The sequence below is a fragment of the Equus quagga genome, chromosome 6 (genome assembly GCF_021613505.1).
Source record: "Equus quagga isolate Etosha38 chromosome 6, UCLA_HA_Equagga_1.0, whole genome shotgun sequence".
Lineage (NCBI taxonomy): Eukaryota > Metazoa > Chordata > Mammalia > Perissodactyla > Equidae > Equus > Equus quagga.
In genome coordinates this window covers 81,242,404-81,270,272 of record NC_060272.1, presented here as the reverse complement: position 1 = coordinate 81,270,272, position 27,869 = coordinate 81,242,404, and the positions used below count along the sequence as shown (strand labels likewise).

Sequence of the window (27,869 nt, the reverse complement as noted above, 5' to 3'; positions counted from 1 at the left end):
ATATTTACTTTTATCATCTTCTGAATTTACAGTTTTTTTCCTTCAACACTGCATCATGAAAAATATTAAAGTTTCAGGGGCTGGCCCCGTGGCCGAGTGGTTAAGTTTGCGCGCTCTGCTGCAGGCGGCCCAGTGTTTCGTTGGTTCGAATCCTGGGCGCGGACATGGCACTGCTCATCAGACCACGCTGAGGCAGCGTCCCACATGCGACAACTAGAAGGACCCACAACTAGAAGAATATACAACTATGTACCTGGGGGCTTTGGGGAGAAAAAATAAAATCTAAAAAAAAAAAAATTTCAGAAATTTACAGTGAACACAGATAAACTGAGCACCTATATCTTCGGAATTTTTCACATTTAACTCATTACTGCATGTAGAGTTTATGGTGCCTTGTATGTGTAGAGTATGCTGAAGAAATGAAAGAATTTAAAGGTGAGGATCTAATTTTGTTTTCTCAATGGATAAATTTGATGTTTTTACCTAATTATCTTAAGTAGCTACTGGTTTGTTTCATTAGTTTACTTGGATACCCAAGGGTCTAATATAATCATAATCATATAACAAACCTGTCATTCAATGAACTGGTAAACTTTAATGAACTAACAGGCACAGTAACCATTTGCAAAGGAACTTCAGAACCTGTGTTATATTCTCTGGAGTATCCTCTTAGGCCTTTGAGAGTAAACTGGATTCTTGGATGAATCCCAAAGCCTCATTCAGATGCAAGTCTGAAAGACTGAAACAATCCAGTTGTCAGAAAACAAAATAGTTATAGATTAATGAGAATGATTTTCCTGAGTCTCCCCAAAATAGTTTTATGCACTGGCATCACTCACAGAATCTGCAAGTACTCCTAGTGTCAGCCCCACCAAGAAGAATGCATCTTGTTCTGCTCTAGTCATTTCTCATATGTCATTTTGTTTCACAGGAAAAGCCTTGAGACAAGCCCAAGTATACATAAGAATTGAATATATGATAAAATTGATATCGGAAATCAGAACAAAAGGGAGAACTGCTAATACACAGTGACAGGAACACTGATTGACCATCTGAAAAAATTGAGCTCTTTAATTTTTATTAGTGTATTTCTGAAATTTCAAGCACTCAGTCTCCTTCAGAGGAAAAAAAATTCCACAATACCTAAAGTTTAATATATTTTTAATATTTCTTATATTTATACCAACATAAAAATAGGCATACACTCTTTATGCTTATAGTTCTCACATAACAATAAAAGCGAAAACATTTACAAATTAAATTAAAAAACCAATAAAATGCAAATTAACCACCTTTATTTATTTAACGTAACAAAGATGCTGCTTTGCTCAAATGATAAAACAATGTTTTCCTCAAAAGAAAGAAATCACAAGTATTTGGTTTAATAGCAAAAAGGTGCAGTTTCACATCCCGTTCTGTTCTTAAACTGCTTCTGAATGTTTTAATAATAATGATGATAACGCTTGTTCACGTATCTTGTACAAACTGGTATGGATAAATTTAAGCCTTTCTCTCCCTCTTTCCATGTAATCAGAACAGAAAATCAACCAAACTTGTCAAATGTCAGTCCTCAAATACCAATTTAAAAAGGTGTGAATTGACAGACTGAAAAAATTAACAAGTGCCTTTACTGAAATCTGAATTAATTATGAATCCAATTAGCTTTAGAATTTGGAACAGAAAGATTCTTTACTATTATACTTATTGCTAATGAGCTGTTGCAAGTTATTCTGTAAAGCAGCCTCACAACACAATGGTACCGTGAGGGTACAGATCTTTTCTGAGTAACTGTAAGACGGTCATGTCAAAAACCAAATCAGGTATATTACGTGTACAACAATAGCACACCATCATTTTTCTCATTCTCTTTTAATCTGTGTTCTGCAGCTTCAACAGTTTTATTTTTTTTTAAATCAGATTTTAACTTTGAATACTTAACACTATTGTTGATGTGCATTTCACTCTCTTCATGCTTGCTAAGAATATGTGATAAGTGCTGCCAATCTTTGCACCCATTCTCATTCTTCAGTTGATTTTTCCCTTCCCCAAAGAGTTTGCAATACAGACAAAACACAGAATCCTTTGAGGTTGAATAAAGTAGCCAGGCTCTAGTAGTTTTTTCACCATTTGAAAGGATTCGTGTATAATAAGTTTCTGAAAATTTTCTGCCTGCATTGTCTTTTGGAAAGTTAAAGTTTCTTACTTGAGGTGGATCATTTTCAACAAGAGTGTCCCGTTGTTTGATATTCAAAACGCGAGGCCATGTACCTGGATCTGCAGAAAGCACAACTGGTATGATGGATTCTTCTGATTTTTTCTCTTCCAGTTGCTCTTGAAATTTATCAGCTATGGTTGACATAAAAGAAGGTAAATTCACATCCTGTTTGATCAGTGATGTGTCCGTGCTACATTCTGCTGAAATCTGTAGATCTAAAGTCTTTTCCTTTTTTTCTGGTATTCCCTCTATTTTTTCCAAAAGTGTATTCAACGATCCATATAATGTCCTTTCATTTTCTTCTGTAATAGCATTCCTTTTTCTGTTTTCTGATGCTGGAAACTTTTTTGATTTTGTTTCCATTATCTGGGGAGCAACAGATTACAAATTTATCTTAGAATTGTTAACACTAAGAAAATTAATTTATATATAAATGCCCAATAAGTACATGAAAAAGTGCTCATCACTAGTCATCAAAGAAAGACAAATTAAAACCACCACATACACTTCATACTCACTAGGATGGCTATAATATGAAGAGATAGATAATGATAAGTATTGATAAAGATGTGGAAAAACTAAAACCTTCCCAAGGTGCTGGTGGGAATGGAAAATGGTGCAGCTGCCTTGGAAAACAGTCTGGCAATTCCTCAAAAGTTAAACAGAGTTACCATATGACCCAGCAATGCCAAAATGAAAATCTATGTCCATACAAAGACTTGTACAGATTGTTCATAGCAACGTTATTCATAATAGCCAAGAAGTAGGAATAATTCAAATGTCCATTACTGATGGATAAATAAAAATGTGGGGGCCGGCCCAGTGGCATAGCAGGTAAAAGTTCACACATTCCACTTCAGCGGCCCAGGGTTCGGTGGTTCGGATCCTGGGTGCAGACCTATGTACCGCTTATCAAGCCAAGCTGTGGCAGGCGTCCCACATATAAAGTAGAGGAAGATGGGCACAGATGTTAGCTCAGGGCTAATCTTCCTCAAAAAAATTAAAAAGTGGTATTCTCCATACAATGGGATATTATTTGGCAATAAAAACAAGATATATGATACAACATGGATGAAACCTTGAAAACAGTATATGTGAAAGCCAGTCATAGAGTACCACATACTGTATGATTCTATTTAATAAAAAGACATTACCTATTTTGGAGTCAATAAAATAAAAATGCAAAAAAGATTCAAAACAACAAAGATGTACAGCATGTGAACGGCATCCTGTTAGCTGTAATAGTTTTGTACTCAGCACAACTTAAACACTGTATACAATGCAGCTTACGAAAACTAAGAAAAGCTTTGTTCTAATTTAATCCTGAAAGCAATGTGGCAGCACTGAAGTAAAAAAAGCAGGAGTGACATGATCAAATTTGTACTTTAGTAAGATTTCTCTGATTATATTATGGATTTCCAACTGTAAGGAAGACCAAAGGTACAGAAATAGGAAGCTGTGGGAGTAATCAGATCTGGCAGAGATGATGGTGGCTGTGTCTAGGATGAGAGGAAGAGACATAGGACAGAGTTCAGAGATATTTAGGAAGTAGAATCTGGATTAGTTGGTAACTGAGTGGCTCTGGGGGCTAAGGAAAGAATGGCTCTAAGATTCTGCCTCGGCATCTGACTGAGTGGTGGGATCATTTACTGATATGGGCAACAAAGAAGGAAAGCAGGTTTAGAGTTTCAGTTCTAGACACAGTGTTTGAAGTATTTATGGAACATTCAAGTGGAGATTATAGATGGATATATTGGTCTGAAACTGAAGAAATATGATCTGCAAATATATTTTGGAAGTCATCAAAAAATATATTGAGACTATGGGATTGGATAAGACTACTAGAAGAGCAGATATAAAAACAAACAAGAAAGCCAAGGACTGTAGTCAGTGTCATTTTTCACATAACCAAGCCCAAGCTATGGTCTTATCTCTTTCCTTCCTGAGTTCCTTGGGAACGAATAGGTAGTCAAGTTGTTATAGCTGTAATTCACAATGGATGGGCCACTTCCCAATTGTATGACCTTGGGCAAGTTACTTAACTACCTAAGTTTCAGTTCCTCAGCAATAAAATGAGCATATTGATTGCACCTAACTAGAGAGTTCGTTTAGCCAGCCCTGGTGGTCTAGAGATTAAGATTTGGTGCTCTCACTGTCTTGGCCTGGGTATGTTTCTTGGCCTGGGTATGTTTCCCATTCAGGGAACTAGACCATCCATCGATTGTCATACTGTGGCAGCTGCATGTTGCTGTGATGCTAAAAGCTATGCCACTGGTATTTCAAATACAGCAGGGTCACCTATGGTAGACAGCTCTGCTTTCTGTACAACTTCCAGACTAGACAGACTAGGAAGAATGACCTGTCCACCCACTTCCAAAAAAACTGGCCATTGAAAACCCTATGAATAGGAGCAGAGCATTATCTGATACAGCACTGGAAAGTGAGACGATGGTGCAAAAAGACCAGGCAGGGTTACACTCTGCTGTAAAGATTCACTAAGATTCAGAGTAGACTTGATGACACTAACAAGAAAGGGAGATTATTTAGATCATTAAATGCAAAATACATGTAAAGCTGTATCTGGCACCACAGTAAACTCATGTCAGCTATTATTATTGGCATACACTCAATTGAGGATACTTGTAATTATCTGACGATTACGGAATATGGTCTAATAACAAAGAACTGAAGACAAAGGCGGTTGATCCAGGTACTCCTTGGTGCAAAGGCTCATGGATTTTCCACATTATACTCTAAGTTGCACGGTTAAACTGCTTGTCTTTCTCATCCATGTCACTCAGGCACTCTATCCAGGGACATTCACCTGAGATTCTTTGAAAATGAAGCTCAAAAATACTTTAGGGCTGTACTACGTTCATCTGTCACAACGAACATTTTTACTGATGACCTGAATGAAAACTGAAGCCAAATAAAAGGCAGGTGAGGTAGGCAGCAATCAACTAAAGTCTCTAAAAATGGGGGGGAAAATCACTAGAAAGAAAGGTACCAAGATAGACAGCACTGTATTTATTAACAGAATCTCATTTCACTCTCAGAAGTGTCCCAGTTAGGAGGCTGAGTCACCCCACATATAAGGCTAGTTATTTTGGAGATTATTAATTGAATCAGATATAGATCCCAGCCTCAGGTATTTGTATCAGAGGCAACAGAGTCTACTAATAAAGTTTCAGATGTGAGGTCAAACCTAGCTATGTGTGACTGTGGGTAAGACACTTTCTCTGAACTTCAGTATCTTTAACATATTTTAAAGGTTTTATTTAATCAAAACAATATACATTTGGTGTAAAGCAACAACTAGTTATACCTGATTAATCAAAACAAACAGGAGTCCCCTACTACCTACATCCATTTCCCCTTTCCCAGAAGTCAACTATTTTCAGCATTTTTAGCTGATTCTTCTGGTTTTTATTTCTAACTATCCAAGTAACATGTTTATAACATCACTATTTATTGATTTTTCCTCCCATTTGTAGGCATCATCACTGACTTCTCACTAAGAAAAATGAAAACTTAGCTGTTCTCCTTCTCACTATGCTTACCCCACACACTCAGCATGCACCCACCTGCTTATCCCTTTGGTTATAGGATTTCTCAACTGTGGCACTACTGACATCTTGGGCCAGACAATTCTTTGTTGTGAAGGACTGTCCTGTGCATTGCAGGATGTTTAGAAGCATCCCTGGCCCTTAACCACTAGAGGCCAGTAGCACTCCCCCAGTTGTGATAATCAAAAATGTTACAGACATTGCCGATGTCCCCAGGGGACAAAAAAAACCTCTGGTTATGTCACTGGGTAAAACCAAGATTCAGTCTTTACCTTTTATGACTGTGTATGCTATTCTGAGAAAGGAAAAGGTCTTCATACACCACTAAGGCGTTCTATTGTGAGAAAGCCTGCCACTAATCATTTAAAAACAGTAACGTGGTAGGAGAAAAGACATACATTTGTAAAACTTCTGTATTACGTGCAACTATTTCTATATTTGTCAACTATGAACTATTTATGAGCTATTTTGCATTACTGATATACATATGGTAGAATAAACAGACTTTCTTCTAGTGATCAGAGTGGCAGACAATAGTTATTCAAGAAAGCCTCGATATATGGTTGTTGCCTATTTTGACTATACATATTCTCCCATTTTTGCCTCCTCTGATCTTCATTTAGGAGTAAAAATTGGTGACCTTAACTTAGCAAAAACTCATGGTCTAAGCAGGTACAGGTAAATCATCCATTAAAAAAAAGACGTAAAAATATTAAGACCTAGCATAGTCATTTATTACCAAATGAGAAGTTCACTAAGTTATATTTGCCATATACTTTTATCTTTTGAGGACGTTAGCCCTGAGCTAACTGCTGCCAATCCTCCTCTTTTTTCTGAGGAAGACTGTCCCTGAGCTAACATCTGTGCCCATATTCGTCTATTTTTTATGTGGGACACCTACCACAGCATGGCTTGCCATGCAGTGCCGTGTCCGCACCTGGGATCTGAACTGGTGACCTCTGGGCCACCAAAGCTGAATGTGTGCACTTAACTGCCACGTCACTGGGCTGGCCCTGCCATATACTCTTTTGAAAAGATGACTTATGCTAAGTCTTTTTGCCTATTTTTTAACTGTTCATTGTGCTCTTCCGTAAGCCACATCCAAAAGCTTTGTTAAATATGAGGTGTAGTATATATAAAGAAAACAATAACGATAACATAAATAAGCCTTCCCTGCAAAAACTTAAAGTCAACTACGGGTATCTATTGTTTGCTATCTCTTGCTAAGCCTAGCACTTCAGAGTTACTTTTTCCTAAAAGCCAACCATATAAATCCATATCCAGTGAAACAGGGGTTAAGAATGTTCTTAGTTTTACATTTATGATTCATCTTGAATTAATTTTTGTGTATAGGATAAAATGGGGTCAAGGCTCATGTATTTCCATATAAACAAAAAATTGTTCCAGTACCATTTGTTAAAAAAATCTTGCTTTTCCCCATCAAAATAATTTAGTACCTTGTAAAATCAACTGACTATATATGTGTGGTTCTATTCCTGGGCTGTCTATTCCATTGATCTTTTTGTTTATCTTTATATGCCAACACCACACTACCTTGATTACTGTAGCTTTTTAATGTCTTTTTTCCCAAGCTTTATTGAGGTATAATTGATAATAAAAATTGTATATATTTATGGCATACAATGTGATGTTTTGAGGTTTTTAATGTCTTAAAATTAGGTAAATGATAATTCCTTAACCTCTACCTCATACCATACACAAAATTAACTTGAGATGGATCACAGACCTAAACATAAAATCTAAAACTAAAAAGCTTCTAGAAATAAACATGGGTAAATATCTTCATAACCTTGGTAGGCAAAGATTCCTTAAACGAGAGAAAAAGTATTACTCAGAAAAGCAAATAGTAAATTGGACTGTATCAAAATTAAAAACTTGGGCATTTCAAAAACAACATTAAGAAAACGAAAAGGTAGGACACTGTCCAGGAGAAAATATTCTGAATACATTTACTTTACAAAAGATACGTATCCAGGGGCCAGCCCCAGGGCCAAGTGGTTAAGTTAGCGTGCTCCACTTTGAGGGCCCAGGGTTTTATGGGTTTGGATCCTGGGTGTGGACCCAGCACTGCTCATCCGGCCATGCTGAGGTGGCAGCCCACATAGCAGAACCAGAAAGACCTACAACTAGAATATACAACTATGTACTGAGAGGCTTTGGGGAGAAGAAAGAAAAAAAAAAAGATTGGCAAGAGATGTTAGCTCAGGGTCAATCTTGGAAAAAAAAAAAAAAAAAAGGGAGGTGGCAAACCTTAAAAAAAAAAAAGTATCCAGAATATATGAACAATTCCTATAACTCAATAATACAAAGACAACTCAATAAAAAAAAATAGCTGAAGACTTGAATAGACACTTTACAAAAGAAGATATATGAATGATGAAAAGGGAAGATTAGTTATAGGGAAATGCAAATTAAAACCACAATGAAGATGATCATTTCATATCCATCAGAATAGCTTAAAACAGACAATAGCTAATTTTGGTGAGAATATGGAGTAACTAGAACTTATTAAGCAAAATGGGAGTGCAAAATGGTAGAGAAAAGAATTACTCACTGTAAGGTCTGCACAGAGTAAAAATTTAAAACAAGCTTATTTACAACAATCAATTGATTTCAATACTCATTTGAGATGGGAAAGCTCAATGACAGAATGGCAAAAAAGGAACCAAATTGAGATTCTAAAATAAATCTGGTTAATGTAAGCTAATAGAAAGAAGCTGTTACATACTTGATCATTTAAAACTCATTATAAAGAATTACCTGTTTATATTCATTAATACAACTTTGGCAGCAAAATCTCATCTGCTGACTTTCAATCGTCAGGACATGGTTTCCAGCACTTTTCCTGGGCAAGTACTCTCCACACTGTTCACAGCAATTCATTATTAGACCATTGGCCAACCTGTACTTATTAAAGCACTGGTTACTGCACAGTTTGTGTGTCACATTATTAACGCTGACTTCATGACGAATCTAAAAGAAAAACCAGTATTAAAAATTAATATTCAATGATCCGGATTAGCCCAGTAAGCAATGAGTTAACTAGTTTCTTCAACAGAAACAAGGAATCTCTAGTAATTTCTCAGTGGAAGAAATATTCAGGAAAAAGACTAAAAAGCACATTTCGTTATTCTTTCATTTCTTTGTAAAATTCTTCGATTTTACAAAAGAGGAAAAATAAGATTCGTAGAACAAAAAGTAACAAAATCAGTAATAACTTCACCAGAGAACATTTAAGAATTACAGAAAATTAACTGTTGTAGAAGATTTTGATATGGCCTGCTTATAAAAAGTTGATTGTGAATTCTCGGTATTATAAACCTCATTGCCTTAGAAAGTTAGTAGGAAGGGCTAGGGAATCAATATTATGCACATGCAGGATGGTGTCTGTGTTTATCTAAGTAAGGTGGTTCTTGCTTTACTTAGCTCTGTGGAAACTGAGATAAAATCATGTCGTGGATTTGCACGGCTCTGGGGCAACCAACACCAAATTCAGTTACCAAGGACTGCGTTAAATCAGACTGCCTGGATGCATGTTTCTTCTTTCAGCAACTAGAAAGGGCAATACCCCTTAAGAAATGTGAAGTTATCAACATACTCCACGTGTTCTACATGCTTTTGTGCCACTGGGTGCTTCCTTCATGTCCTGAATCTACATTTTTAGTGTTGCTTAGGAAGAACAAAATCCACCATAAAACAATTGCTTTATGAGTATATCCAATTCCATAGTAACAGATGTGTACTCTCCATACTATGCAAATGAGCTATTTGTTCATAAGATAGTTCTAACACATTCTTATTCCCTTTAACTTCACTGTGTAGATTCACGATGTGCATTATGTAGATAGCAGAGCATATAACAGCACTTTAAAATTATCCCTGTTAGCCTAGATAATAACTTAAGATATAAAAATCCAGACCTCTGTTAATTTACTACAGATTGTACATCTTGATTTATTCAGAACTCTTTTTCTAAGATTCTGGTTGTCTTCATAGGGAGACAAACAAGATGTACCACAAAATTCTTGGAAGAATTCGCTTGACTCCACTTGAGGACCAATAGTATCCTTTTTTGTAGATGCATCTCTGAAACACAAGTGATAGACACACAATTTAAGAACACTGCATTTTAATAAAAATTAGATATATGAACAATAATTGACATTTTTGACTTTCTCATAATTTAATCCCAGGAATCAACTATAATTTTTGTATCCAGTAAAATCCTCTTTTTGGTTTCATTGCCAAGACTTCCTAAATAATATGGGAAGAGAAGATCTGGGGGTAAAAATATTTTGTAGCACAAGAACCTCGCCACAGGTTCTCATGATTTTTAGAAGCATTCAAAAAGGCTGGCAGCAACTTGATAGAACTAAGGTAGCAGACAGGGAAGAGAGTGAGGCAGACGCAGTAGCAGGGAGAAAATCAATTTATTTCTATACCTACACTCCATTTTACTGCCAAGAATAAGCAGAGTACAAATGAGCCCACAGCTCTGACATACTCCAGAATAACTCAAGCTCAACAAACGTGAAGACATCACAGCAACAACTCCACCCATGAATCTATGCAGCTCTCTGATTACATTCAGAACACATATTTATACTGCCAGTATCCAACCATATGGACCCACGTTGAAAGGCACAGCTTACTTTTTACATATTACATTGCGCTTCTTTGGCATACGCTTATGAGAGAAGGAAGAAAGGCAGGTGGTAGAACAAAAGAGGTGAGCAGATCCTTTTCGTTGATAAGCTGTCTGTCCCTTCTGTAAAGGTTTTCTGCAGTGTGCACAAGTGATTTTAGCTGGTTTAGTGGGCTGCTGTTGGGCTGAAGGCTGGAAAATCTGTTTAGGAAGCGACGCCACTGGTGATAAAGAATCCACACCTGGCTGTTTCTGATTACGGGGAAATGATGCTGACTGGGAGATCCAAGAATCTTAAAAACAAAAGGCACAAAAAAGTCATGGAACAATTCAAAATTCACAACAGGAAGATATTTAAAATTTTCATTTTACACATGTTTAAGAGACTAGTAAGGCAGCAATATAAGCGACTGGTTAAGGCCAGGCAGCCTTGTTGCACAATCTCGTGGTAACTATCCACTTTGTATTCTAAGTGAATGATACTCTAATGTGCCAACAATGTAAATGCGCCCCTGGAATTGTGCAATGTGGTAGCCACCATCTCTGAAGTCAGACTCCCCAAGTTCAAAATGCATCTTCTGAACTTACTAGATTGTGCAAGTATATTAAATTGTGTCTTGGTTTTCTCAGCTACAAATTGGTAATGATACCTAACTTATGAGAATGCTATGAAGACTAAATGAGATAATGCATACAGTAAAGCATTATGTTTGGTATACAGGGCACTTGAAAAAAGTATTAGCCACTTTTTCTTATTTGAGAGGAAAGTATTAATACGTTATAAAATAAAGCAAATATGCAAATACAAAAATAAGTAGAGTCTGGTATATGATATTCATTTTCATTACAGCTTCCCCCTCAACATTATGAAAAATTGAAAGCACACAGAGGTGAAAGAATTTTACAGTGAACACCATATGCACACCAAGTAGATTCTACACTATTTTACTATTTTTGCTTTAACACATCTTTCTTTCTACTCATCCCTCTAACCAATCTGTCACTTTTATGTATTTCAAGTAATATGTAGACATCAGTACACTTCCCTCCAAAATACTTTGAGATGCATATAAGTGAGATGTAACATTCTAAAGCAACTCTTTCTACAATTACTTCCCAGTCTTCTAAAATATTATTTCATAGATGTTAATACACATGTTGGATTACTCAAAGACTCAGCTTTCCTAACTTCACAAGGGACTCTTTCATTATTTATTATCGTTAGCTTAAAAATGGTATGATATTATATACAGTTAACAGTGGTTCTCAAACTTTAACATCCATGAGATCATATGGGAATCTTGTTTAAACAGAGATTCTAAATCCGGTAGGTCTGGGGAGCGGCCTCAAATTCTGCATTTCTAATTAACTTTTGGGTGATGGTGACGCTTGAGAAATAAGGCCCTAGAGTACTGAATTTTTTCATCTTTCTTCAAAAATAGTTTTTGTCATTAGCAAGAAGCCTACGGCCTCCTCCACCTATCACAGCTCCAAAGGCTTCTCAGGATACTACAAACACTAACAACTCTATTTTCATTTCTAAATTCTCATCCACCGCTTCTTTCTTTGTCCTATTTCCAGATACTTTTATCTTACAGGCAAAACTAAAACAGAACAAGTAACAAAAGGAATTCTCAGGGCCAGCCCCGTGGCCAAGTGGTTAAGTTCACATGCTCTGCTTTGGCGGTCCAGGGTTTCACCAGTTTGGATCCTGGGCGCGGACATGGCACCGCTCATCAGGCCATGCTGAAGTGGTGTCCCACATGCCACAACCAAAAGAACCCACAACTAAAATACAGAACTATGTACTGGGGGGATTTGGGGGAGAAAAAGCCAAAAAAAAAAAAAGATTGGCAACAGCTGTTAGCTCAGGTTCCAATCTTAAAAAAGTAAACAAGTTTTTATCACCAACTACTCAGAAAGGAAGCTTCTTTACTGCTAAATTTTCCTTCTTCTGAACCATTCCTTTAGAAAACAAAAATTACATATTCATCTATAGAATAAACATAGGTTGCATTCTGAGATCAAACTTCTCTGCATATCATCTAGATAATAAAGTAGATTTAATAAATAACAGAAATGAAAGATAGCAAACCATTACAAGATTTGTCTAACATGGGAGAAATAAGAGCCTTGAATACAAGAACACTGGGCTTTTAAGTTTTATAGACTTATCCATACTTAATGGGGACACATTTATATATACTCATTGCAAAGTGAGACATCAACCGTACTGCTCAAGTTCTGAATTTTTTTCCCCTTAGCTTTGGTGCATACATAAGGCAGATGTTTCCCCTGTTTATACTGCAACTATCTAATTTCTCCTAAGTTCAAAGTTTCTTATTTCATCAAATTTTTACTTTACTTTATTTTTGGTACTAGTGTCCCCAGGTTAAACTCAAAGAACTCTCAACCAAGTTCTTCCATGCCCTTTCCCCAGAATAAATTTTAGGAAAAGGGGCCTAGTAGATGCTTTAGTCCAAATCCCTCATTTTATGCAAGGAAAATTAAGACCTAGAAGTTAGGTGATTTGCCCAAAAGTCCAGTAAGTACTAGATCTAGTATTTAACTTTTAGGTGTTCTTCATTTTTTCCTGCATCTGAACTCTTCGGCCTAAAGAATAATCTTTTGCTATTTCTTTTTTTTTTTTTTTTGAGGAAGATTAGCCCTGAGCTAACATCTGCTGCCAATCCTCCTCTTTCTGTTGAGGCAGACTGGCTCTGAGCTAACATCCGTGCCCTTCTTCCTCTACTTTCTATGTGGGATGCCCACCACAGCATGGCTTGCCAAGCAGGGCCATGTCCACACCCGGGATCAGAACTGGCAAACCCTGGGCTGCCAGAGCAGAACATGTGCACTTAACTGCTGTGCAACCAGGCCGGCCCCTGCTATTTCTTTAACGCTGGTGTGCTGGTGAAAGTTCTTTCAGTGTCTTGGTGAGATTTTCTTGGTTGTTAAAGAAAACATATACACAAAGTTTATAAATCTTAAGTACTGAGCTCAATGAAATTCTTTACAATGAATATACTTGCATGACTACCACCCAAATAAACATAATTTCCAGTATCCCAGAAGCCTTCCTTGTGTCTTTTCCCACTCAGTAACATCCCTCCTTTCATACACGCCATCCCTATTCTCACTTCACAGATTAGTTCTGTCTTATTTTGAACATCATATACATGAAATCATATAGTATGTACTCTTTGTGTCTAGTTTCCTTAACATTTTGTAAGGTTCATCCACACTGCATGTAGCAGTTCATTGTTTTTCGCTGTTGTCGAGTATTTCATTGTGTGGCCAATACTATTTACTCTGTTCATGGACATTGGATTGTTTCCAATTTTTGACCATGATTTCTGTACGTGTCTTTCAATGGTTTCTTATCCCTGCTTGGGATTTGTAAAGGTTCTTGAATTTGTAGGTTAACGTTTTTTCTTCATTTTAGAAAATTATCAGTCGTACCTCTTCTGCCTCACTTCTTTCCTCCTCCTTCTGGGACATTAATTACATGTCCTTTCCATCAAGTGTCATAGGTCTCTTACATTCTTTTCTGTTTTCCACTCTTTTGGGTATGATTCAGTCTGGATAATTTTCTCTAGTATTATCTTCCACATTTCATTCATATTCTCTTTAGCTGTGCTCAATCTAAAGTTAAACTGTATACTTTCTTAAAATCTGTATCTGATAATCCTATTATCTGGATTCCTTGTGGACTACTTCTATTATCTGCTTTTTTTTCTTGGTTTTCTTTCATATGGCCTTGCCTCCTCCTACCCAATTGTTTTTTATTGTTTCTGTATGAAAAACTGAAAAAAAAGATGAGGGTCTGGGTGATGTTGGAAGGGTTTTTTTTATAACCTGCATCCTTCCTTGTGTGCCTCCTCTGTGAGTCTGTTGAAAGCCCCACTTACATTCTCTGCCTTTCTCAGAAGCTTTTTCTGGAAATGAACACATACATACCCATAAGAGAAAAGCAGCCCCAAGTAACAGATTACTTCTCTGAGGTTCCTTCTTCTCAGATCTTAGAACTCTAATTTTTTTTCACTATATTTGTAGCTCTATGATGCTTTCAATAGATATTTTATATAATTTGTCTTTTCCCCCCTCTAATTATTCTCTGCAGGAGGGATAAGAATTACCTAGTTTATTGTTATCAGAAGCAGAACTCTCTAGAATCAGCATCATGGCCAGAAATGTCAATAATGCAATAAAAATATAACAGATGCAAGAGCAATTTCTAACTTAGGTATGTTCTGTGACGAGTTTTTTCCTAATTATATAAAGACATGTGATGAGCCTTCACTGAAAAACAGTCTACCCCAAAGGTTAATGCAAGGATTAAATGACTCAAAGGTCCATTCCAAGGGACATAATTTTCATAAGAGGCAATGCAGAAGTTTTCTGTGTACTTTATGCAGAGCCTAATTTTATATGATGAAATCTGAACTCTAAGCCCTAGATTTAAATATTATTCAACTCAGAAATTCTCATCTTGCTCTTATTTTCTTTTTCCTGTGCTGGAAAATCTTTAGTTTATAGAAGTGGGAAGCACACGGTAACTAAAGTCATACACTCTGGGGGAGCTTTGACTCTTAAGGAAAAACAAAACCTAAGGTTAATACTAAAATTAGGCCGCTTTCACTTTCCTACATTCAAGTTAAACAAAGAATAAAAAATAGCAACAACGACGACAAAACGACTGCCCTTTTGACAAGTGCCTTAACCTTTAAGAAAGCTTCAAACATCTTCACCATCACTCTTTACCTGATCACTTGATGAACATTCTTTTTAGAATTCTAGACTAAGAGTGTCAAGTGAGTCACTTCGTGCTTTCTGGCTTTGTTTTAAAATCGTGATATTTTATGTGGTGAGAAAATATAGAAATGTAAAATATAGTTTTGAATTAATGATAAAAAGATGGCAAGAATAAAAATAAGTCCAAGAGTAATCAAAACTTCAATCAAACAATGTTTTTAAGGCTCAATTATACCCACAATTTGAGCGGAATGATAGTATAGTATCTAACTACAGTTAAGTATCAGTGTATGCTATGCTTTTAAATTGAAGAGGATCTTATTTATCCATATTCGCCATTAAATACACAACTTCAATTTACTCCAGAAAGTGAAAAATAGTCAAGACTGAAACATAAGTAATACATGGAAAGGCTTCTGGTTTCAACTCCACCTAAGAGCTTCTATGTACATAAAATGGAATTCATGCTCGCACAAATATACATCTAAAATTTAGGATATAAGTACAAAACTAAAAGTAAGTGAAAGAAATAAATCCAAAAGAATGATTTCCAACAGACACTATTTCAAGTCCTCAACATCTTCAATTCCTTCAATATAGAGATCCCAAGTTTTTAATGATATCATTTCTCAGGTTTTACTCTTAATCAATAAACAAAAGATGTCCATAGCAACAAATGGATGACAAACATGAATGAATTCATAAAAAGTTTACAAACATATTTTTAAAAGTTCAATAATGTATAAATTAAATTAAGATGATATCACCTTTCATTGATCAGTTTAGCAAACACTAAATAATACTCCTATCCCTGAGGCGAGCATACAATATGGAAAAAACCCCTCTTATATTGTAAGAAAAGTAATACAACTTTTAGGTGGGAGCAATTTTGCATTAACCGTTCCACCTATAGAAACTTTTCTCAAGAAAATAACACAAATGTGCCAAATGTACAGAGATATTCATGAGAAACCTATTTACAATTGTGAAGACTAGAAACAACCTCAAATAACAATCTAGTAAATGAATTATAAACATAAAAAGCTAATTATATTTGACATGAGCTAATAATATACTTTATGATGAAATGTCAAATGCTTTCCCCTTCACCACAGGTCAAGAACAAGACAAGGCTTTATATTCTTACCACTTCTATTCAACACTGTATTAGAAGAAGAAATTTAAAAAGGGATCTTTGAGATCAAACCACTTCCATAATAATACTAAGATTACTTGCCTTTTTCACTGTGTTGGCATTTGCACTAATGGCACAAAAACAATGATGGGTAAAACTGCTGGCAGTGGAAGCAAACCGTGCTACTAAAGTTCCCTTCACTATCACGCACTTGCAGAAAAGAAAGAAAAAGTGTCATCTTCATTTATGTTTTTTATTCCAACACAAATGGGTCAATACAATTTTGACACCAATCACCTGGAGTTAGCATCAGAGCCCCCTATAGGTTTAAAGGCATTGTCCCCAACAAGACTGCCCTCACTTCAGATGCCACCAGTACTTCTGGCCAGCTGGCTATAAATCTGGGATGTTCCTAAGACCTCCTTCGTGTTTGATAATTTGCTAAAATGACTCAAAGAACTCAGGAAAGCTCTATACTTACAATCACCGTTTTCTTATAAGGGATACAAATCAGGACCAGCCAAATGAAGACATATATAGGGTGAAGTCTGGAAGAGTCCCAAATGCAGAGCTTCTGTGCCCACTTTTCATGGAATCAGGTAGCATCATCCACCTGGCACACTGATGAGTTCCCAACCAGGAGGCTGCACTGAGCTTCAGTGTCTAAAGTTTTTATTGGTGTTTCACTGCATGGGTATGACTGATAGAACTGTTCATTGCACATGACAACTCAATCTCCAGCCTGCCTCTCCTCCCTTGAATTAGGGCTAGCTTAAAGCCCCAACACTATACTTCACATGGTTGGCTTTTCTGGTGATCCTCCCACAGCCTTAGTCGCCTGATCTCTTAGCACAAATTCAGGTGTGATCCAAAGGGCTTATGAATAGAAAAGATCCTCCTATTACTTGGGAAATTCCAAGAATTTAGGCTCTCCCCCAAGAACCAGGGACAAAGGCCAGTGAAATTATTATACTACAGATGTCCTTTGATGAAACAGTAAAAATTAGTATTAATTTTACCAAATTTCAGCCTTTGACTGCATCTTAATATTCTGTATGAAGAACAGGGAAGCATGCATAAACCGCTTGTTTCATACGAAAGTACAATGGCTGACAGTACAAAGTACAAAGGAAAAATGGATAAGCACTTGCAAAACTGTTGCACTGCAAGCTAAACTAGCCTTTCATCACAAAATACCATTTTTACTTGAAAGAATGACTGGCTATTGACAGACATTTTCTTGAAAATATATCAAATAAGCCTGTCACTTCAAGAAAAAAATGAAAGCATTTGTCGCCAATGAGAAAATTTGAGCTTTTAAGTGAAAATTAGAATCTTTGAAAACTCGTATCCACCACTGTGAGCCTGATGGCTTTTTTTTTTTTTTTTTTAATGATTGGCCCTGAGCTAACACCTGTTGCCAATTTTTTTTTTCCTCTTCTTTTCCCCAAAGTGCCCCTAATACATAGCTGTATATTCTCATTGTAGGTCCTTCTAGTTCTGCTATGTGGGATGCCACCTCAGCATAGCTTGATAAGCAGTGTGTAGGTCCATGCAAGGGATCCAAACCAGCGAAACCCTGGGCTGGCAAAGCAGAGCATGTGAACTTAACCACTCGGCCACAGGGCTGGCCCCAAACAGCTTTCTAAAGTGTCAACACTGAGAAGCTCTCTGTAACTGGTAAATCAATATTTTCCAAATAACGAAAACACAATATCCCAAATCATACAAAGGTCAAAGGTCAATGAACTTTAATGTAATAGAGTATTGAAAACTTCCTTACATGGTTTCATATTCCATACTGTAAGAACATTTCTTCTTCTTTTTTTTGGTGAGGAAGATTGGCCTTGAGCTAACATTTCTGCCAATCTTCCTCTACTTTTTTGTATGTGGAACACCACCACATCATCGCTTGATGAGCAGTGTGTAGGTCTGTGCCTGAGATCCAGGCTGGTGAACCCCAGGCCACTGGAACGGAGCATGCAAACCTGATCACTACACCACTGGGCTAGCCTCTGTAAGAACATTTAAGGAACTACCACTTCTCAAGTTTTGGTGCTGTGTCGGAGGAAAAAAAATATGGTCAAAGAAAAAAAACTATCCATAATTATCTAAAAAGGCTATTAACATAGTGCTACCTTCTACAACCACTATCTGTGTAAGGATACATTTTCGTTTTTTGAGGAAGATTAGCCCTGAGCTAAGATCTGCCACCAATCCTCTTTTTGCTGAGGAAGATTGGCCTTGAGCTAACATCCATGCCCATCTTCCTCTATTTTATATGTGGGACACCTGCCACAGCATGGCTTGCCAAGTGGAATGCAGGTCCACAAGCAGGATCGAAACCAGCAACCCCCAGGCTGCCAAAGTGGAATGTGTGAACTTAACCGCCATGCCACTGGGCCAGCCCCCTGATTTTCTTTTTATATTTCAAACAAAACAGAGTATTTAAACACATTCAATGTAAAAATAGAAGTGAGGAGCTAGATATATCTCTTTAAAGAGAATTGCAAAACTGTAAAGCAACGTCACTCTTTCCACTAAATTGTTTTGAAAAGTTATTTTCATTAAAAATGGTATTTGTCATATAATACATAATTATTGTTAAGTGAAAATACTTTAAAGAAGTTTTAATTTCTAATATGCTAATAGATATAAATAAAAAAATCTTTGGGATCCTCAATCATTTTCAAGAGTGAAACTGAGACCATAAAGTTTGAGAATAACTGTCCTATAGAAATAACAACAATGTAAACAAAGACATTTAGTGTAGAGTTTCAACAGTGAAAAATAGGAAACCATATAAATGCTAAAGGTAGAGGAATGAGTATCTCAGACAAAGGAATATTCTATAGCCACTGAAACTTCTGTTTTTAAAATGACACACAAAAATTTAGATTAAGTAAATCAACAGAACACAAAACTATATATAATATGCTCTAAATTATATTTTCAAAAACCAGAGGTAAAAAAGATTGAAAACAGGGGCTGGCCCCGTGGCTGAGTGGTTAAGTTCTCGAGCTCTGCTTCGGCGGCCCAGGGTTTTGCCAGTTCAAATCCTGGGCGTGGACATGGCACCGCTCACCAAGCCACGCTGAGGCGGCATCCCACATGCCACAACTAGAAGGACCCGCAACTAAAAATACACAACTATGTACTGAGGGGCTTTGGGAGAAAAAGGAAAAATAAAATCTTAAAAAAAAAATTGAAAACAAACAGGTCAAAATTTTAATAGTGGTCACTTGTAGATAGTGGGGTAAGGTAACCGATATTATTTTCTTATCTCTAACTATGATTTTTTCCAAATAATCTTTAATAATCACCTAGTATTCTTATAACCAGAGAAAAGGACTAATTTAACAAAATAAAGAAAAGAAAAATACTAGCATTCTATTAAAGCAATAAGTGATTAGGTTCTTAGTGCTAGTTACTTTTCAGGCCTTCCTCAAAACTGTAAGTTGGTCAATAGCAAAACACTAAAATGGTCAAAACAAACAAAAATATCAACCCAAAAAAGCCACACCCGGGGCCAGCCCGGTGGTGCAGCGGTTAAGTTTGCACGTTCCACTTCTTGGCGGCCCAGGGTTCTCCAGTTTGGATCCCGGGTGTGGACATGGCACCGCTTGGCAAAAGCCATGCTGTGGTAGGCGTCCCATATACAAAGTAGAGGAAGATGGGGATGGATGTTAGCTCAGGGCCAGTCTTCCTCAGCAAAAAGAGGAGGATTGGCAGCAGTTAGCTCAGGGCTAATCTTCCTCAAAACAAACAAACAAACAAACAAAAAGCCACACCCTAAGTCATGAAAAAGCCACAAAAAAGCTTTGCTGTATTTTAATAACTTTCATTGTATTTTATTAGAGGAAGACTGTCTACATAAAAGTTTTTAAAATATAGGTCTCTGATTTAAAGACAAGAAAGTTTTCCAACTTTTAAAGTGAAGCAACTAACGAAATGCTGATTTAAAAATGAAAATCACAAACAAGCAAAAAGTAAACACTTGAAAAGCAAAAATTGAAATTTCAAGTTACATAATAACAAATTAAACTCAATTATTATGTAATATTACTTTATTCCTTCAGTTCACTATCCATCTTTTTATTCTATCATTTTTACATTAAAATAAAGATGACAAGTATTAAAATAAGGTAGACAAGGATGGTGGTAGTAATTGAAGGTTTTCAATTAAAACACTTTAGATGTAAATCACATTGTTAAAACAGACTACTAATTCTGCAAAATACAGCAACCAAGTAGACCACACAGTTTTACTAAGTAAAATATTCTATCTTAATATGAAAGTCAAGAGAAATAAAATATTTCACATATAGAATGTAAATAAACTAAATAGGTATCAAAAATAACAGCCAAAAACTTATTTGGGGTAGAAGGAAAATATTTAATATTACTTACTGCTTACCAGGACTATGATGAGTTGCAAATTCTCCACTCTGAAATTCATCTCCTGCCACATTCACTCTACCAGGATTAAAAGGTCCTACTGCAGTCTTGGTCTGTGAAGTTAAAGATGGGGTGTATGTTTGTATATTAACACCAAAACTACTTGACTGCAGTCCTTTAGCGACATCTCCCAAGTTGGTATTCTACAGTGATGTTATATGTGTAATCATTAAGTTCATATCTCGCCCAGCATACAGAGCTTATACCTGTTGCTAAGGTTGTAGCATTAGAAATATGGATGTCAGAGTCTGGTTCTGTAGTGATAACACTATTACCCATTCCTGCATTTACCTTACTTCTTGAAAGACTGGAAGTGGAGAAATCCAAATCTTTGGCTCTGTTTTTAGTTCCAGGAAGTCCCCATTCAATAAAACTGGAAGAATTTGTCTTTTTCCCTCCATTTGTTTCTATGTCCTCTTCATCATCAATAACAATTGTCTCACTTATATTTCCCTTCTGAGAAGCCAGATCTCTTGAGGAAGGAAGAATTACGGAAAAATTTCCTTGCAGCTTTTCATTTCTTGACGAAGCAAATTTAAAGTTTCTTTGATCAGCTATTGCTGGAGCAGAATTTGAAAGAGGTTGTATAGATTCAATAAATACAACATCATCATCATCATCATCATCTTCCATTGATGAGTTTCTAGATCTATTAATTAAAGGACTAGTTGAGTCACCAAATGAATTTCCTACATCCGTGAGACTAGCTGCCATGGCTTTACTCCCTAATAAAAGAGGAGTCTGTTCAGTCAAGTCTAATCTTCCCACTGAACGTTTATCCATGCCAAAGAACCTGTAAGAGAGAGAGAAACAAACAAAAAAACAGTTCGAGATTATGGCATTTCACTGCAGTGAAATAACACAAATGAAATTTTAAATTCTTTATGTGATTTTTTCTCTAAGTTTTAGAGAAAAACATGCCACGCATTCTGTTTTTCCTCTCCCATTAACAATTTAATGCTTACTTCTTTGGAGTTTGATGAAAGTGAATTATCCAAATTTTGGTAGCCCTTAAAAAAAAATTTACTCAATTTAACCTATTCACCCTTTACACTGAAAAAATACCTAAGTCTTCCTTTGATATAGAAAATAGTAACAAAATAATTGGTTTTTTAAAAATTTTATTTCTATATTTTGTTTTGTTAATTTTTTTTTTTGAGAAAGATTAGCCCTGAGCTAACATCCGTGCCCCTCTTCCTCTACTTTACATGTGGGATGCCTGCCACAGCATGGTTTGATAAGTGGTACATAGGTCCACACCTGGGATCTGAACCAGTGAACCCTGGGCTGCCAAAGTGGAGTGCGCGAACTTAACCTCTATGCCACTGGGCTGGCCCTAGTAACAAAATAATTTTATCAAGTACCAATAACCCAAAGTCCAAATATAATCACTATACTACTTATACTTTTATCTACTGAACTGGCTATAATACTGTCCAATCCCTATTTCTCCAGTATCTTGGTCATTGTTTTTTTAAATTCTCTGCTTTCAACACAACTAGGTGATTAAATCTTTCTTTTCCTTGTCTAGGAATTGCCAGACATAATGCTAGGGGTTTTTTACATAAAATTCTGAAAAGGGGCCAGCCCCGTGGCCAAGTGGTTAAGTTCGTGTGCTCCACTTCTGCAGCCCAGGGTTCTAATCCTGGGCGTGGGTATGGTGCTGCTCATTACGCCACGCTGAGGTGGCATGCCCCATACCACAACTAGAAGGACCCACAACTAAAAATACACAACTATGTGCCGGGAGGCTTTGGGAGAAAAAGGAAAAATAAAGTTTTAAAAAAAAAATTCTGAAAGGAACCCCATGATACAGGTAGAATTTAATCCATTTTACACATCAGTAAAGAGAAGCTGAGTAACTAAATTGTTCTGGGTAAGCCCAAAAGAGGACTTAAACTCAGGGCCTTAACTCTAGGCCCCAAATTCTTAACCACTCTGTTATATTCAACAAAGACTTCTGTGTAGCTAGTCTGCACTAGGGTATGACAAAGGAAAGGATCTAGCAGAGAGACACAGTTGAAGAATATGGAGACGTGAATGATCAGTGCAGCAAAGCATTTAAACAGATGAGAGAAGATAAAGATATGTGCACAGGTAGTAGTGGAAGTGATCAGGAATAAGAAATCACCTGTATCTCAAAGGCAAGAGGAGAAAGGGTAAGTCTAGCTGGAATGTATGTAAGAACGTAGAAACGAGAGATGCACAGCTGAGGCAGTTTTCTTAGTTAGAAACTCAAGAGAATGAAGAAGTAGAATGATTAAGAAAACTCACTTTATATGGCAGACATCATTCCATTTTAAACATCTTATATTGAAATATGCTAAATAATAAATAACATTTCTAATCAAAAATTTTCCCAACTAATTTTAATTGATAATAGTTACAGTCATGTAATAGATAACATTTATTCTTAACAGAATAATGCCATTAAATATATTAATTCAATTAATGCTTATGTAAGTGAAGTAGGAACTATTTTTCCCACTTCACCCATTAGGAAACTAAGACTCAGAAGACAAAGTAATCTGCTTAACCTGCCCAAGTCCCCCCCATTGCTGGGAAGGGTAGTCAGGATTCAAATCCAAGAAATCTTGACTCTAGAATTTATTTCATAGCCGTTACATTATATGCAATTAATGTATAAAACAATTTTTAAAAACTAGTTATCTTTTATTAAGATGAGTGAACTCACTAAACAAAATCAACATTCAAATAAGTCTATTTCAAAGATAAATTACAAATCTAATGGACCAGTTTAAAAGGGTTATAAAAGAAACACAAAAATTGAGATCATCGTTAACATTCATCCAGTAAGCTTATTATGTGGTTGATTTTCAAAGGAAATCAGCAATAATTTAGTGTAAATTGAGCTACGAAATACAAGAACTCATTATACACAAATTCTTAGTCCTTTCTGTATTCAAATAAACCTAAAACAGAAAAGAACAGTTTCTGGAAAAGAACTATAGTTGACTCCATAGCATCCTCTGGTGGGTGCTGGGTCCTTATCTTAGTATCCTCAAAGAAAACAACTGAAAGGGCATTCTTTATGCTAAGCTCATTGCAGTCACCTATCTTCGAAAAAAAAGACTAAATATTTACCTATTTTCAAATTCGAGATTATAAAAGTTAAACCACTCCTAAAAGTATATAATTTAATTATCAAACACTTTCTTAACTCCATAAACAGAAGACTACAGAAAAGTTTTGACTATTTCTACAATATTATTCAAAAACAGAAAAAGTTATGGTTTAGCTAATTAGCTGCATGGCACTGAGCTAATTATAATTACTTCACCTCACTGAGTTTAGTTTTCTAAGGTATAAACTGTAAATGGGGATAGTATATGACTCCAAGGTTTTCACTGAGACAATTGGACATGCAAGTCCCTACCCTCTGCCCAGACCATATTAAAGAGTGCAAAAAATGTTAAATCTCTCTCCCTTGAGAAGGGATTCAGGCAAATACTTTGCCTACATCCTAGGATTTCAACAAGTGTCTAATTAATCTTAAATATTTACCTATATTGTTATATTCGTTTCAATCTTCATAGCAATCTTTGGAAGACAGACATAATTTACTCATTTATACAACGTGCGTAATAAAAGTGCATTTAATTAAACAAGATGCTCATTTGTAAATGGGCATAATAAAGGTTCATTTATTGACCTCTATTTAGTTTGCACTTGCCAAAGTAATTAAGAGAACACAGATATGACCCTCATTCTGAGCTTCCTGAAACCTAGCCCTTTGTACTATATTATGCTGCAAACATCCTAGGAACACTCTGCTGAGGAATGCTTTTTTTTTTCAGGAAGATTTAGCCCTCAGCTAACTACTACCAATCTTCCTCTTTTTGCTGAGGAAGACTGGCCCTGAGCTAACATCCACGCCCATCTTCCTGTATTTTATGTGGGATGCCTACCACAGCATGGCTTTTGCCAAGCGGTGCCATGTCGACACCTGGGCATTTTATTGTTCCAAAATGAACCACAAAGATTACTTTCTGTTAACAAGGAAAGGACACATTAACTTCATAATGGAGGGATCAGGCTGTCACTACCAATTCAGTGGTCTTCCATAGAATCACGAATAGTGTGACAACTAGATTATGTATGTCCTGCTGTGATGTCAGCTGGATGACAGTCAGGGTGCATAAATATAAAATTTCCTCAAATATAAGACCAAAACATACTCTCTTCGTCAACCTTAAAACAACAGAAGATTCAGTATATTTATATGTATTATAAATGTATTTTATAAATATTTATATAAAATAAAGTTATTTCTGTCCACTGGAGAACAAGAAAAAAACTTAAATGCAAAGCATTTAAAATAAAACTAAGTCCTATCACGGAATTCTACAGACGCCCCCGTGGGGTAAATGACAGCGCCCACTCCCAGCGCGTTCTCAGGGGTTACTCGGGCTTGGCTCCCGGGACACGGTGCACCCAGGCCATCAGCTCTCTGCCTTCAACATAACAGCACGGTAAACGCCACCAGACGCCCTACTACTGCACTAAAGCTTATTAAACACCAAAGCAGGGTAGAATTAGAATGACTCACAAAAGAAATGTTTTCCTCCTTAATTTCTGCCAAAGCCTCACCAGACTGGCCTGAAGGTGATTCTCGGTCCTAGAATGAGAGTAGAGACGGGAATGATTTCGCACGGCCAGCACACGGAGGGCCCGGGTCCGGTGCTCGCAGGGTCCCCGCTCCGCCGCCCGCCTAGGGGCAGGGGCGCCAGCAGCGGGCCCAGCGAGCGCGGCGGCTGGTCGCAGGGCACCCGCTCCTCCACGCCGCGGACGGGGGCGAGGGAGGCCAGCCTGCCGCCGGGAGGGGAGCCGGGGAAGGCAAACGCTGCCTCGACGCCAGCGAGGACGGTCTTCCCTCCTAAATTGGCCCACCCAGCGTCAGCCCCGACACTCCGGGCGCCAAACTGGAGGTAAGGGGCGGCTCCCGTCCCCGCTGCGCTGAAACCACCCCCGTTTGCCCCAAGCAGTTGCCCCGAGCCCGAGACTTGCCCCCCCCGCGGTCGGCGACCGGCAGCGCTGCCTCCCCGTCCGCCATTAGAGACCCAGCCAAACAATACGTGAGGAGGAGAGCCGCGCAGCGCAGCGCCGGGCAGGGGAGCAGCGACGGGGGCCCCGCGGGCGCCAGGCAGCACCCTCGCCCCGAAAAACTTGGGGCCCTCGGGCCGCGGCGGACGGGCGGGAGCGCAGCCCGGCAGCGGGAGGGCGAACTGAGGCACCCCTCCCCCACCCTGCCCCCGCCGCGAAGAAAGGAAAAATGCCCCGCGACCTCCCGCCGCCCCGGCCCCGCGGCCCCCGCCCCGGCGACCCCCGCCCCCGGCGCCGCCTCACCCAGCCCGCCCGGCCTCGCCCTCGCTCCCGCAGCCCTTCGGGCCGCACGCGAAGGCGCCTCTGACATGAGCGGAGCCCGGCGCAGCCCCCGAGGCCCCGACGCGGCAGCGGCGACGGCAGCGCGCCGCGGGGGATTAATCCCGGGTCGGTGGGAGGCTCCGGAGGCTGCCCTCACCCATCTCCGCCTCCCCAGTCGCCCCCGCCTCCGCCTCCTCCTCCGGAGGCTGCGCTGCGCCCAGCCACCCCCACTATCGGCGGACCCGGACTGGAAAGACAGCGGGGCTAAGCCTCACCCGGTTCTGGCTGCGGCTCCGCGGAACGAACCTCCCCTCCCCCGGCCCACCCCCCTTCGGCAACACGCACAACTCCGCTCGGTCCAGTCCCGGGTTTAGCGCTGGTGAGGAGGCGGCGGCGGAGGCGGCGGCGGCGCTGCCGAGCCCGGCGAGGCCCCGCCCTCCGCGCCCCCATTGGCTGGAGGGGAGGGCGGGCCGGGGCGCCTCGGGCACGTCCATTGGCTATCTCTGCCCTCCTTCAGGACCCCCCCTGGAGGGGGTGGTCCGAGAGGCTGTCCGTCAGGCGCAGGCCACGCCCCCGGCGTTTCCATTCCACTCCCCCCGCCGCCCGCCCTCCGCTCTCAGCCGCGTCCGCTCCCTCCTTACCCCCGCCTCCTACCCCGCCCCCACCCCGGGTCCGTCAGGGTCAGGCAGCCCGAGCTGCGCTGCCCGTTGCACCGGCCGCGGGCTCGGCCCCTGGGGGACTGGGGACCCTCCGGGGCCCGGAACAGCCCGAGAGGCTGAGGCCGGGGCCGCCTGCCCTCGCTCGGGCCTGGGCGCCCGGGCCGCTGCGGCGGCTCCCAACGACCCTGCCCGAGGAGAGACGCGGCCTCGATGTCCCCAACGCCCTCCCTGGCCAGTTCCTTGAAGCCCCCCGTGAGGGCCGAGCCCGGGAAGGGGCTGGAGCCAGGCAAAGTGGGAGGTTGGGTCAGCAGGTGAAGTGGATTCCCGAACGCCCGGAGGAGAGTGGAAGCGCTTCCACCCTCGCCTCACCCCCGTGGGGAATTGTCCCCCCACCTCCCGTCATGGCTGCTGGAGGAGACGACGTCCTCCATTTTGTCGGGACTGCTGTGGGAACTTGGGACCAGTTCAAACGCAAACCCCGTGGGGCTGGGAAACTTGTCCCCGGGAAGCCCCAACTGGACTCCGCCATTCGGCCCAAGGGGACAGCCCCTGCCTCCAGCGTCTGCATCCGAGGGGCCCTGGGGCACAGGCGCGACGGCGGGGAGACCCGGACGCCGCTGCCCGCCTCCATCAACCAAGATGGAGGAAGCTGCGGGCGCCCCTGGAGCTGGGCTCCCGCCTGTTGGAAGGCCGGAGCCTCCCCTCGGTGTGTCCCTCGGCGCTGCCGTCCTCCTGCTCCGCAGCCTCTCTCGCTCGCCCTCCCTCAGCCTCCACCCAGCCTCTCCACCGCCTTCCACCCTCTGCTGGTCCTCAACGATTGATGGAGGCTCCACTGCACGGCGCGCCCAGTCGCTTCGCCCGCCCGGGGCCGGCCCCGCCTGGGGAGCGGGGCGGAGAGGCTGCCAGCTGCCGCGCACCCCGGGGCGGCCGTGCGCGGAGAGGCCACAGCCACCGCGGGGCTTCTCTTTTGTTCCTCGTCTACACCTCCGTCTTGGGCGCACGTCATGGTGCTGTGCAATTTCCAAGATTC

The 27,869-nt window shown here is 39.6% G+C and overlaps 2 protein-coding genes across 5 annotated transcripts; one reads left to right on the top strand and one right to left on the bottom strand.

Annotated features, from left to right (window-relative positions):
• Positions 1-1,144: 1,144 nt before the first annotated feature.
• ZMYM5 (zinc finger MYM-type containing 5) lies at positions 1,145-26,563 on the bottom strand. 4 transcript variants are annotated; one of them, XM_046664621.1, is made up of 8 exons: positions 26,456-26,563; positions 25,366-25,434; positions 21,087-21,588; positions 20,755-20,848; positions 10,455-10,740; positions 9,723-9,888; positions 8,563-8,775; positions 1,145-2,581 (listed from the first exon to the last, which is right to left on the bottom strand). In XM_046664621.1, exons 3-8 carry the CDS (start codon positions 21,576-21,578, stop codon positions 1,826-1,828), a joined length of 2,007 nt encoding a protein of 668 aa, XP_046520577.1. In that variant the 5' UTR covers positions 21,579-21,588; positions 25,366-25,434; positions 26,456-26,563; the 3' UTR covers positions 1,145-1,825. The 4 variants fall into 4 exon arrangements, with proteins under 4 accessions (XP_046520577.1, XP_046520578.1, XP_046520576.1 ...); XM_046664622.1 differs by lacking the exon at positions 26,456-26,563 and adding an exon at positions 26,338-26,403; XM_046664620.1 differs by lacking the exon at positions 26,456-26,563 and adding an exon at positions 26,163-26,283.
• Positions 25,458-27,660, top strand: LOC124240750 (basic proline-rich protein-like). Its single transcript, XM_046663875.1, has 3 exons — positions 25,458-25,652; positions 25,799-26,548; positions 26,698-27,660. The coding sequence occupies exons 1-3, from the start codon at positions 25,458-25,460 to the stop codon at positions 27,658-27,660; spliced, it is 1,908 nt and encodes a 635-aa protein (XP_046519831.1).
• The last annotated feature ends 209 nt before the right edge of the window (positions 27,661-27,869 follow it).